This window comes from Equus caballus, chromosome 6, assembly GCF_041296265.1.
Source record: "Equus caballus isolate H_3958 breed thoroughbred chromosome 6, TB-T2T, whole genome shotgun sequence".
NCBI classification, from domain to species: domain Eukaryota; kingdom Metazoa; phylum Chordata; class Mammalia; order Perissodactyla; family Equidae; genus Equus; species Equus caballus.
Genome location: NC_091689.1, coordinates 8942399 through 8954769, shown reverse-complemented (window position 1 = coordinate 8954769; position 12371 = coordinate 8942399). Strand labels below are relative to the sequence as shown.

The 12371-nt window shown below is 54.0% G+C and overlaps 1 protein-coding gene across 7 annotated transcripts in view; it reads right to left on the bottom strand.

The window, feature by feature from the left end:
• The window catches only part of SPEG (striated muscle enriched protein kinase), a 54606-nt gene extending 48099 nt beyond the window's left edge, over positions 1–6507 (bottom strand). For 3 of the 7 annotated variants that reach the window (XR_011439839.1, XM_070270496.1, XM_070270497.1), the window contains exon 1: positions 5979–6506. Coding sequence is in view for 6 of the 7 variants with exons in the window: in XM_070270496.1 (XP_070126597.1) it covers positions 5979–6357 (379 nt within the window). In the remaining variant the exon portion in view is untranslated. Of the gene's footprint in view, positions 1–5978 lie in introns of all 7 variants that reach the window. The other 4 variants (XM_070270499.1, XM_070270500.1, XM_023642398.2 and 1 more) reach the window with 2 other exon arrangements.
• Between the last annotated feature and the right edge of the window lie 5864 nt (positions 6508–12371).

The window sequence follows — 12371 nt, the reverse complement described above, 5'->3', positions numbered from 1 at the left end:
ACCCCCACCGGCCTCCCGCGGGGCCGCTCTGGAAGGTCAGCCTCCTCTGGACTTGCTCACTCCACAAACATGCGCACACGGACGCCGTGCCAGGCACCACCGAACTCGCCGCGCCGGGAGTACGCCGCAGGGCCACAGCGCCGGGTGGCGGAGCCTAAGTCATACACAGCGCAAGGGTCCTCTTTGGGGGGCTTCGTGCTGACGTGGACCCAGACTAGGAAAACCCCCAGACTCTTCGGGAAAGCCAGACAGGGCCCTAGAATTTCTTGATAGGTCGGTACGCTGTCTCTGCACCCTGACACACACACATATGCACACACACACAGGTACCCAGAGGTACTTCCATTATTCACTAATACAACCCACCTTCTCACTCATGCGAGAGCATCCTCACCAGGCTTTCTTTGTCCTCCTCCTATACAAGACCATGCACACTTTGCTTATGCAAAACTACTCTCCCCCCACCCCAACAATCATTGTAAATTTCTTAAGCATTTACTAAGTGCCAGCTACTTTTCAAATGTTACTTCATCAAGGTAACCCCATAGCTTGAAACCCTCAGGAACATTTAACAGGCTCCATTTAAAATGGCAAGTGATAAAGGCTCAGAGAAGTCCTATCACTTAGCTGCAGCCACACAGGTTCTGTGTCTCCACGTGTCTCCCGGATCCAAATTCCCACGCCAGCTTGCACAAGCAGTGCCAATCCTGGTTTCTGAAATGTGAGTACTAAGTAATAAACACTTAGGCATGCTTGGTAATGAACAGAGCATTGTGTATGATGCAAGGAAACTCATTTAATCCTCACAACAAGGTGGGAGACTGAGGCACAGAGAGGTTACTTACTCCAGTTCACACAGCCAATAATTGGGAGACCCAGGATTCTGACCCAGGCACTGTGATTGAGATATTGACCACTGGGCCGTAAAGCCTCACATACTGATTGGTCAGTGGGTTCCTTAACTTTCTTTCTTTAAAGCACGGGTCCAAAATAAATACAAGGCAACTGATGAATTTGGTTCAGCCTGCACAATATTTCAGGTGGCAAGCACGCTCAAGTTCAGTGGCTGACAGCAGCACCACACTCATTTTCAGTTTCTACTTGGCTCCTGGAGTTATGGGAGCTTGTGCCTTCTTGATTTTGAAGTTTAAGTTCATGTCTTGTACATTCTGGGTGCATACACGTGGTTCTGTTTCCCAGACCCCCGGAAGCCGATGGTACACATACAGACACATGCACGGGGACTGAATGGAGGGTACACGTGTGTGTCCCTATCAGTTCCAGCCAGAGGACCCAGGATGCCCACGGGCACTTTCCCTGCCCACCCCCTAACATGCCCACTCACAGATGGGGGAGCTGAGAGAGGAGAGGGGGTAACTTGAGCCCCTGTTCCCCAGGAGAATCCGAGGGGCTGGCACATTCCGTAGCAAAAATAACCAATGGGCAGCGGGCGTGAGTGACGGGACAGCTGGGCCGAGGAGGGGCCCGTGGGATTCTGTGTTCCTGCTCTGGGCCTACACTGCTCACCCCCACAGGGCTGGCCTGGGGCATGCTCGCAGGGTGGGCCTCCCCCAGCTGGCCCCAGGTCGCCCCAGTTTTCCTCCATGGCTGGGCAGCAATGGCCCCCTTCCATTTCCCCAAACCCAGACTTCCAATTTCTGCACTGCCAGCTTTTCCCCTTAACCAGAGAAAACCCGAGTCATCATGCGGTGTCTCATCCCTCATGCAGACCCCCCTCTGAGCCAGATGCACCCCCCGTCCCTCCTCTTTGCCTCCCCTCTTTCCTGCCTCAGCTCAGTTTCTCCCTTCCCTCCTCTTGCTTCCCCTGCTCTGTATGTCTGACATACTATATAATTTTTACTTATTTATTATGTTTATTGCATATTGTCTGTCTGTCCTCACTAGAACGTAATCTCTAGGAGGACAGGAATTTGGGTGTCTCCCCCACCCCCCACTGATGTATCCCAAGCACCTAGAACAGTGATTAGCACACAGTAGGTACTCCATAATTATGGGAGGGGGTGGCAGAGCTGGGGGTGGAGAGGATGATGGGTGGCAGGGATGGGGACATTAAGTCTTCTTGGAACAGCTCGTTCATCCAGCCTTCCTCCCTCCTCTGTCCTGACCCAGACCCTTTTCCGAGAAAGAGCTGGAGAAGTGACCATCTCACATCCAGGATCCTCCTGGGGGGGCCTGCCTTGGCTTCAGGAAAGTTATGCATGGGCTTTGGTTACTTTGGGGCCCCTCCGCTCCCCTCTCTCTTGCCTCGCAGGGCTCCTCACTGCTCCCACTCCGGCCCCTCCTCTCCCTGATTAGGACTTGCCATGAATGGATGGTGACACTCTCCATCCCCATTCCCAACTCCATACTAGTTTCCTCCTGGTGTTTTATCACACATTCCAAATTCCAGGTGAAAAAGATGATAACGGCAGAATGTTCCTCGATACAGGTTCCGGTGTCTTCTCCACTTTTCTCTTGCCCTTTCTCCCTATCCCTAAGCTCGCCTCTCCATGCCTTCAAGTTCCTCGCATGGTTCACTACCATCTGTTGACTTTTGGCCCTTCTGATTGACACTAGAGTCTTCCAGACCCTGGCTATGAAACTTCCAACTAACAAACGCGGTGAGCATCGTCAGCTTGTGCCTTCTCTCAGTGCTACCTTCTCCTCTTACCTCCCACCCTTTAGTGCAGGCCTCCCCCTCCAACCACACATGCCTCAAGCTTTGAGAGTGGCACTTGCTCTGGTCATTTGATTTGCACATGGCTCCTAGGCCACTGCAGGTGGGAGCCTGATGTTTTGAAAGAGAAGAATGCCTGCCCATCTTGAAGATGGAGCCAGAAGCTGGCTTTGGGGATACTGAAAGAAGGATGGTTATGAAGACAGATCCTTGCCTTAGTCTTCCCAAGCTTCTCTTGCTGAGGACAGGCAAGGTGGACCCAGACTCAGCGACCCAGCTTTCAGATCTGACTCTGCCACATCGCTAGTCACGTGACCTTGGATAAATCTCCTCCTTGAGCCTCAGTTTTCTTATATGTATAATGGTCATAACAGTAACCTGGAGCTTAGGAGATTAAATACCTAAATGGGTTAGGGTGTTTCACACATGACGAGGGGCCTACAAATATCCTGCTTCTCTGCCATCGTCATTATGCCTGTCCTTTCCTTGTTTCTGTACCCCAAATCCCACCCTCCTGTTTCCCATCCTCCAAACTCTCCAGCCTGCAGCCCACTCGTCTTCTTAAGGCCCCAGCCTCCCCCAGCCATGCCAGCATCCCTCCATCCCTGAGCTAACGTCTCAGGCTTCGGGAGTGCCAGGAACCTTAGCATCACCCCGTCTTGCTGAGCCAGACTGCAATCCCAGCCAGGAAACGGCCTCCTTCCCTCCGTAGCCAGGTCCTGGCTGGGCTTCCTCGAGAACCCTGAAGTCCTCCTGCTGTTGAGCCCAAGCAAGAAGGTTTTCTGTGAGTGAGTCTGAGTAACACTGAGCTGCTTGCCCAGATGCCCCTGACCAGGACGGGTCCCTGGGCAGAGGTTGGGGAGAGGGACAGGAGGAGGAGGAGGAAGCCGGACTCACCTAGTCTGTCCCCCAACATCACCAAAGCAAAGCCCCTCCCTCCCCCAAATCATGTGGGAGGTGCATAGTAGAGAAGCTCGTGATTCTCTGCAGTGGGACAGACCAAGGCTTCCATTCCTGCTCTGCCACCTTCTGTCTGTACAACAGGACATGTCATTTAATCCCTCTGGGCCTCAGTTTCCCCAGGGTTGCTGAGGACTTAAATGACGTATCAAAGGATATGATAGCATATTGCCTGCCACGCAGTAGCATAGTAGCTATTCATATTATTATAAATTACTACTAAGAATTATTACCCGTTAACAATAATTATCAGGCTGCCCTTGGGGTAAAGATTTCACCAGTATGAAAAAATTCTCAAATGTGACTTGCTGCAGCCCATCCTTCTTCCTGTTTTTTTTTTTTTTTTTTTTTTGAGGAAGATTAGCCCTGAGCTAACATCTGCTGCCAATCCTCCTCTTTTTGCTGAGGAAGACTGGCCCTGAGCTAACATGCATGCCCATCTTCCTCCACTTTATATGTGGGATGCCTGCCACAGCATGGCTTGCCAAGCGGTGCCATGTCCACACCTGGGATCCGAACCGGCAAACCCCGGGCCACTGAAGTGGACCGTGCGAACTTAACCGCTGCGCCACCAGGCTGGCCCCTCTTCTTCCTATTTTAACACGGCTGTCAAAAGGCACCAAATCCAGTCCCACAGCACCCAGGGTCCTTTCCTCACTCCAAGCCTTTCAAACATGCTGTTCCATCAGAACAGCCTGGAACCAGCCCCAGCCTCTGTGGAGACATATGCAGCCAGGACTCAGCTCTGCCGACCATGCCTCAGATTATAGGGGGCTGCGGATACAGCCCTGCTGGGGGGCTCTAGCACCCTGTCACTCTCCCCACTTTGGGGGCCCAAGGCAGGGCTGGGGCTTTCGTCTTCAGAAGGTGAGGTCAGGGCTCTCTCCAGATAACGAACAGCTCCCCCTCCCTTTCTCTCTCCTCCCTCAGGAAGTTCTGGGGTAGTAAAAACCCTGCAGAGCAGAAAGGAGGATGACCAATTCTTAGTTCTGGGAGGGCCACAAGTAGCTGTGTGTCTGTGGGCAGATCTCCCTGCACTCTGGACCACAGCGTCCTGACCTGTAAAAGGCAGTGTTTGGAGCTGCGGTTCTCTGTGGTCCTTCCTAACTCTAAACCAACATTGTGACCACCCCACTCCTTCCCCTCCCTAACATCGCTCTCCCCTAAGCTGTATTCTCATCAAGCTACCCATCTGGCCCTCCGGTTTATGTTCTGTTTTCAGTCCCCTTTGCCCCCGAGGGGACCAGAGCTAAGATCCCCAAGGAATCTGATCCTTCCCCACCTCAGAGCTTTGCTAGGACATGCCCCACCCCTAACCCCACGCTAGGAAAGCCAGTACCTGGCCAGGTGTGAGGCCACCCAAGAGAAGCCAGCCTTAGCCCTGTCTCTCATTGAAGACTGTAGGAGGGTGGGCAGGGTGGGGCTGCAGAGAGAGCAGAGATGCTGACAGAGGGAGCTGAGCCCCTGCTTCCTCTCCTGACTCAGCTGCACCCTAGAGCCTTCTTTCCCCTCTAGCTGTTGACGTCCTTCTTCCCTGAGCCTCCTCCTCAGCCCCCAAGGATACACCCCTACAAGACACCACGAGCTGGAGTGAGAATTCTCTCTTGAAAATGCCCAGGACAGATTCAGTGGCCCCCACGCTCTTTGCCATCTCCCCTAACTGCAGCAGACTTTCTCAGAATTCTATTTCTCCAGGCTTGGTTTGCCAAGGCTCTGTCTTAATGACACCTTAATAACACCTGCACGAGTGCATGCTTGCACGTGGATTCTCAAAACCCACCTCCATACACACCCAGGCCCCCAGCACTGATGCTCTGCACCCTGTTTATACTTGTCCACCCATTGGCCTCTTCCAGCCAGCCTGGTGCCGACCACACCAACCTACCCCAGCCTGGGCTTCGAGGAGCTCTCACCCATCCCCTCAACACTGGGGCCGCCGGGGGGCAGCTGGCCCCTCCTTCAGTCATGCACACACCTGTAAGGGGCTGATCAGGGATGTCCAGCCTAAATCATCGGCGGGGATGAAGATGACTTCCCCAGAAGGCCTCTCTCTAGGGGGAAACTAGGAAGGCTCTCACTGTGAATTCCCAGAAGGGCCTGAGGGGGCTCAGGCTTTGCGTACCAAATGCTGACCCTTGACCTCTGACCTTCCTTTGGGGGGCCTCTCAACCTGGATACCCCTTCCCTGCACTTTCCTCTTGCTGGGCACTCTGGGTCGGTGCCGCTGAGAAGTCAGAGCGCCTGGGAAGAAGGCTGGATGAGCCAGTACCTCCCCCACGTGGCCCAGGAAGCCCTGTCTACCTCTGCGCACCCACCCCGCCGAGGGCAGCCCCCCCATTACCTCCGACCTCCAGCACCGTGAGAACAGCCTCGCAGGAGGCCTGGCCCCGCGTGTTCTGCGCCCTGCAGCTGTACACGCCGGCGTCCTGCGCGCCGCAGCTCCGCAGCCACAGGCAGCTGGGCTCGGGGGCCGGCGGCGGCAGCAGCTGCCCATCCCGGAACCAGCTGAGGCTGGGCTGGGGCGTCCCGCTCACCACCACCCGGAGCCGCACGTCGCTGCCCGCACACACCGCCGCGTCCTTCAGGGGCCGCAGGAAGACGGGCGCCCCGGCCCCCATGCCTCCGCCGGCCCCCACCTTGGCCCTCTTCGGGGGCACCGTGGGGCTGGGGGGTGCCCTCGTGCCCGCGTCCTCGCCTCGCATGCCCCGGGCTTTCTGCATGGCCTCTGCGAGCTGGGCTGGGGACACGCTGGAACTGGACGGCCACGGGGGCACCCGGGGATGGTGCCCTGGGAGATGAGTCCTGGGGGGCCGGCGCCCTGCCTTCCTGCTGCCCGCCGCCTTCGGCCTGTGCTACCCAGAAGGTCACCAGGGCGGCCGGTGGTTGCGCCTCGGGGGCTATTTTTAGGCCCCCCGGCTCGGGTTGCGAGAGAGCTGTGGAGGGAGGGGGCAGCAGAGGAGGGAACTTGGACTTCTCTCTTCTCCTTCTCTCCCTCCAGGAACCCCCATCGGCAGCCCCGGCTTAAGTGGGTCCCTGAGGACTTGTTCCAAGCCCCCTCCCCGCCGTGATCTGCCTGCCCCAAACCCGGGAGTCAGGTTACCCCTGGGTGCAATCCCATTTCCCTTCCTCCCTCCTCTCAGGCCCTGACTCCCAGTCCCACTCGGCTGGGGAAGAGGGAGAGGCCTGGGGAGATGCCTGGGAGGCAGATGGGGAGGCAGGCCCGAGTGGAGGTGAGCTGACAGTGGGGAAGAGGACCAGCAGCCTCCCCCAGCCTCCATGACAGCCCCGTGATCAGTAAGACCAGGAGCGGGGAGTCAGGTGGATTCTGGCTCCCGGCTGGTCCTCCCTTACTTGCTGGCTGACACCAAACGCCTCTCACCGTCCAAGTCCTCATCTGTAAAAATGAGCCATTGAATAGGGTTGCAACAGGCAGAGAAGAGCGGGAAGGATATTCCAGGCAGAGGGAACAGCATGACCGAAATCAGAGCGTGATGAAAGCAGATGATGTGTTTTGAGGGTGAGAGGAGTTTGGAGGGAATGAACGGCAATGGGGTCGGGTGAGTGGAGGTGGGAGCTGGGGCCTGGTGGAGAGAGTTTGCTTGCTAAGGTCTTTATGCTGGCCGCAGTTGGGCCCCAGTGCAGGGTCTTAAGCAGCAGGATAACATGGTCAGAGCTGTGTTTTAGAAGGATGCCTCTGGCAGCCACGGTGTGGAGGGTGAATTGGAGATGGGTGAGCTGGAGGCCAGTTGACCAGTGGTTCTCGAAGTCCGGCGTCTGTTAAAGTTCAGACTCCCCCCACCCCCAGAGATGCAGGATCAGTAGGGGGAGCTGGGAGAGGGCAGGAATCTGCACATTTGACAAGTGGCCCAGGTGACTCTGAGGCGTGTAAGAGTTGCACTTTGAGAAACATCAAAATAGAACATTATTGGTTTTAAAGTCCAGGTGAGACTTTTGTGATGGAACAGCTCTGTATCTTGATTGACTCGGTGGTGGTCACATGAGTCTACACGTGTGATAAAATTGCATAGAACTAAATGCACACACACATACACACACTAATGAGTGCGTGTAAAATGGGTAATCTGAAAGGTGGGGGACTGTATCAGTGGCAATTTCCTCGTTATGATATTGTGCTATATTTACGCAAGATGTTCCATGGAGGGAAACCAGGTGGAGGGTAGACAGGATCTCTCTGTATTGTTTCTTATAACCGCGTGTGAGACTATAATTATCTCAAAATAAAAAGTTAAAAAAGAAAAAAGTCCAGAGGAGAAACACAGGCCTGGCCTTGAGCCCTGGGCAGGGCAGAGAGCAGTCAAGGGAGAAGCCTGAGCCACTCGGATATGGAGAAAGGTACTCTTAGTGTTGCCTCCTTATCTCCCACCGTCATCCTGGGAGACCCAAGTCAAAGTGTGCGTGTATCTGTGTGTGCATGGAGGGGGTAGAAAGAAATAATTTAAACACCGAGTTATGTGCAGAGGGACTAAGGGCCTTGAAGAAGGAGATTTTCTGTTTTAGTTTGCATACATTAAAGGTTACTCTTTGTGACGTGCAGTTCTCCAGGTTTCGATAAATGCAGAAAATTGTGCACCTGCTGCCCCAGGACCGTACTGAACAGTCTCATCACCCTAAAGATTCACCCCAGCATCGCCTTTGTAGGCAGCCACGCCCCCTCCACCAACCCCTGGCAACCACTGATGATGAATTGAATTCTTAAACGTAAATTGAATTCTAAAAGGTAAAAATGTGGAGGAAGGCCTTGTAAGCAGATGGAATGTCAAGAACAAAGACTAGAGACTGTTTTTAGAAACCAATAACCCAAAGCCACCTAGCACTGTGCATCAGCAATTTGCCTGGAATGCAGTAGGGGGTCTGTAAATGTTGGCTGGTTGGCTGGTTGAGTAAATGAACCGTGTGATCTTGATCAAGTCCCTTAACAACTCTAAGCCTCAGTTTCCTTATCTCTGAAATGGGCATGGCCCACCTTACAGTTTATGCATTCATTCAACAGACATTTTTGAGTTCCTATGATGTGCCTGGCACTGTTCTAGGCACTAGAGATACAGCAGTGGACAAAACAGACAAGAATTCCTGCCCCCTTGGAAGGAGACAAATATAAAGAAGTAAAGAAATGACAAAGATCGTTAGAAGGAGACAGTGCTGAGGAAAAACTCAGGGTAAGGGGGATGGGAGTGTGGTGGGGGCTTGTACTTTGACCCAGGGTCGGGAGCTGGCCTCCCCGGGAACAGCCAAGCCAGACTTGAAGGGGAGAGGAGGGTACTGGGGCAGAGTCTGGGCAGGACGCAGATGTGGGACTATACCCTGTGGGCTCCCAGAAGAGCCAGGAGGCCAGAGGGGCTGGAGGGAGAGAGGGAGACTGGGGGGACGTGAGGTCAGACAGAGATCAGACAGCTGAGCATCTGTGGGCCACGACGCTTTTATTCCTGGAGAAATGGGGAGTCATCTCAGGATCTTGAGCCAAGGAATTACATGATCTGACTTAGCTTGTTGCAATGGTTTTAAATCATTATATTAAATATTAAAATGAATATTAACTATTTAGAAGGGCCTGGCACAGAGCCTGGAACAGGCTTGTGGGTCTCCCGTCTGAATGTCCATAATGGGGGTGTTCACTGATGTGTGCGCCCGGAGCGTGTTGGCCTGCTGGGGAGGGCACAGGCCGTGTGAGTCGCGGGCGCCCTCTCCTGGAGGAGCCCACACTAGCTGCGGCAGCCCGGAGCAGTCAGGCCCTGGCCAGGCTGGTCACCCAGGGCAGCTGGCTCCAAGGCGTTCATCTGTCCCTCAGCATGGGCCCCACAGTGCCCCGCGGCCTGGCGCCAGGCTGGGTGTGTGCTGCCAATCTGCCTGCCTTGCAATCACAAGCCTGTGGTGTCATGGAAAGAAATCTGGGCTCTGGAGGCCAAGGAGCCGGGGGCCTAGTCCTCCTCTGCCACAGATATGCTGTGTGACCTTGGCAATTCACCCCACCTCTCTGGGCCGTGGGGAGTTTCCTCCAAGTCATAATGATGCGCCACATGCCTGGAACATGGTAAAAGCTCAGTAAATGTTGGTAGAATCACTGAATGAAGTGGGGGCCATCAGCCTTTCTGGTAAATATGTAATTTAGAGAAAAGTAAATAAAAGTGCCCAGTGGGTCTTCATTCAACAAGTATTTAAATATTTAATGAGTACCTTCTACGGACAAAACACTCTTCTGGGCACCGGGGATACAGTAGTGAATAAATTGAGTAAAAACCTTGCCCTTGGGTAGCTGACATTTTAGGTGTTGTATCAAACATCGCTGACGTATTTGTGTGTGTGTCCTGGGCAGGCTGTGGCGGGAGGAGGAAGAGGGAGGGAGTGAATGGGTGGGATGCTTTGTCCCAAGGGGCCGGGAGTGGGAGGGTAGCCGGAGCGGGCAGACAGGGTAGGAAAGTGCCCACTGAGACCTCGGGTCCCGGCTCAGGGACTTATTTGCCTCCACCGTCCTTCCTACTCCACTTACTCAGATGGGGTCTGAGTTGGTCTAGAACTGGCCCCATGGGCCCAGCGAGAAGCCAGTCAGCCACCTGTGAGCCCTCTTATTTCTTGACATTCAGAGTCTTGAAGGAGAAGACACCAGAGCGTCCCACAGAGCAGAGAGAGGTTTTGCCGTGGAGGTGATGGGACGTATGTGTATGCCCACACAAGACCCAGATCTTTTTTGGTTTATTTTTGTCCATTCTCTGGGAGCACCACATCCATCTCCCCTGCCCTAGATTCCTGGGTCACTGTCCAGCTCCCAAGGAGACAGACAAAAGCGGAGGGCTTAGAACCAGAATTTCTAGTCCCAGGAAGGCTCTTCTCAAAGAATGCGTCCCCCCTGGGAGACACGGGTGGTCTGGGCCTCCTTTCTCTCTCTGAGGACAAGTGCGTAAGAGTCACAGGAGACAGATATGTGCCGAGAAGGAAGGGCTGATTTTCAGAGCTGACGCCAGCTGGAAGCGGCCACCGTGAAGGTAGTGTGTTCTGTGACACTGGAGACATTCAAGCAGAGCTTGCTGCCTGCCCGTCAGGTGCTGGGGCAAGGCTGGTGAGGGGATTTCTGCATCGTGGGGGTCATTGCTTGGGGGACTCTGAGGTCTGACTGTGAGAGTCTAGGATTCCTACACTCGCTCTGCCTTAGTGACGCGTCTGCAGCTGAGCTTATTTTTGGATGATGGGGCTGTCTCTAAGACCGTCTCTGACCTACGTGTCCCTTTATCCTTTGTGGGGTAGATGACACACAACTCATTCAGGGGAAAGAAGGCGGAGCCAAGAGGCTCCGGAAATTACTCAGGGGAAAACACACCACCTCTTTTCCCCCTGGGCCCAGCCTTACCCAGGTGTCCTCTCACAGAGAGACCAGCTCAGATGCCAGAGCCCGCAGCAGGCTCAGGAATAAGCAGCCCGCGCCCATCCCTCCTCCTCCATCCCAGTGTGAAGACACTGGAATCGCTGCTTCTTATTTCGATTCCACTACAGGTTGATTGGGGGTAGTTCTGGGGACTGCAAGGTTCCCCCCATGGGAGCGCTGGGGAGGAAAAAAATGACCGTGAGTCACTGGTGTCAGAGGGTGCGGACATGGCGGGTCGCCCTGGATGCTCCCAGAGCAAAGGTGAAGAATACCATGGAGAAGGTGGCCTTGGAGGGGGGGACCCACACAGCCTAGAAGGGAAGGGGCAACTCAGCCAGGGCGGCATCCAAGGAGGGGAGAAAGACAGAGACACCAGAAAGGCTTTTGGAAGCGCCTGGAAAAAGCCAGTTATGAATGTCAGACTAAGGACCTTAAGACTAAAACCCTGTTCGGTTTATTTCACCTACAGACTGTCTAAATTTGTGTTTGTGATCTCTACCCACTTCTCGATTCCTTGAAAGAGAGATCCCTTAAATCTGTGAGGAGCAACTGGAATGCTGACATCTACATGGATCTATCAAGCTTCCTAAATCTTTGATCCGCTTGAATTTATTTTTTGGAAAGTGAAAACAGAGACAGCCTTCACTCTCGCCCCTCCATAGCTACTTAACTGCCCCCACACCCTATACTGAATAATTAAGGTTTCCCCACAGAAACCTTTTACATATCTCTGTAATGCTTTATTCCATGATTTCCTAATTTTTTTCCATATGTCATAAGTTCACCTCCTATCTTCCCAAACTCTCCCCAGATTTCCGCTTGGTATTTTAGTTGAGATTGCATTGCACTGAAATGATAGATTATATAGGATGAATTGAGTCTTCTTCTCTGAGAACATGGTAGAGCTTTCCATTTTTCTTAACCTTGTAATTTTTCCTGAATTGGCTCTTGTGCATAGAAGATGCTCGCTCAGGCAGGTTTAATGGGAAGAGGCTGTAAGCTTCCTTAGGGAAGGGACTGGAGGAGCAGAGGCGTCCTTCAAAAGGAGCAGCAGGTGGTGTCCCAGGGCCTTGATGATCTAAAGGTGGGGTAGGGGGCCCAAGGGGGCAGTTCTGGAATAGGGGCCTAATGGGAGGTATTCGTGGTTCCCCAAGAAAAGCCCCCTGTCCAGCCCCCCCTCCCCCATACGCTACACACACGCAGTCAGGCTTGCAGGCTCTGGCAGCAGAAGGGGTGACAGGCCATGAGGGACATCCTGGCTGGGCAGGAGGGTAGCACATAGTCCATCTCAAGGGGCAGTGTGACAGAGCCCTGGGGGCCCCCAGAGGAGACTTCGCAGTCAAGACAGCAGGGGACGTG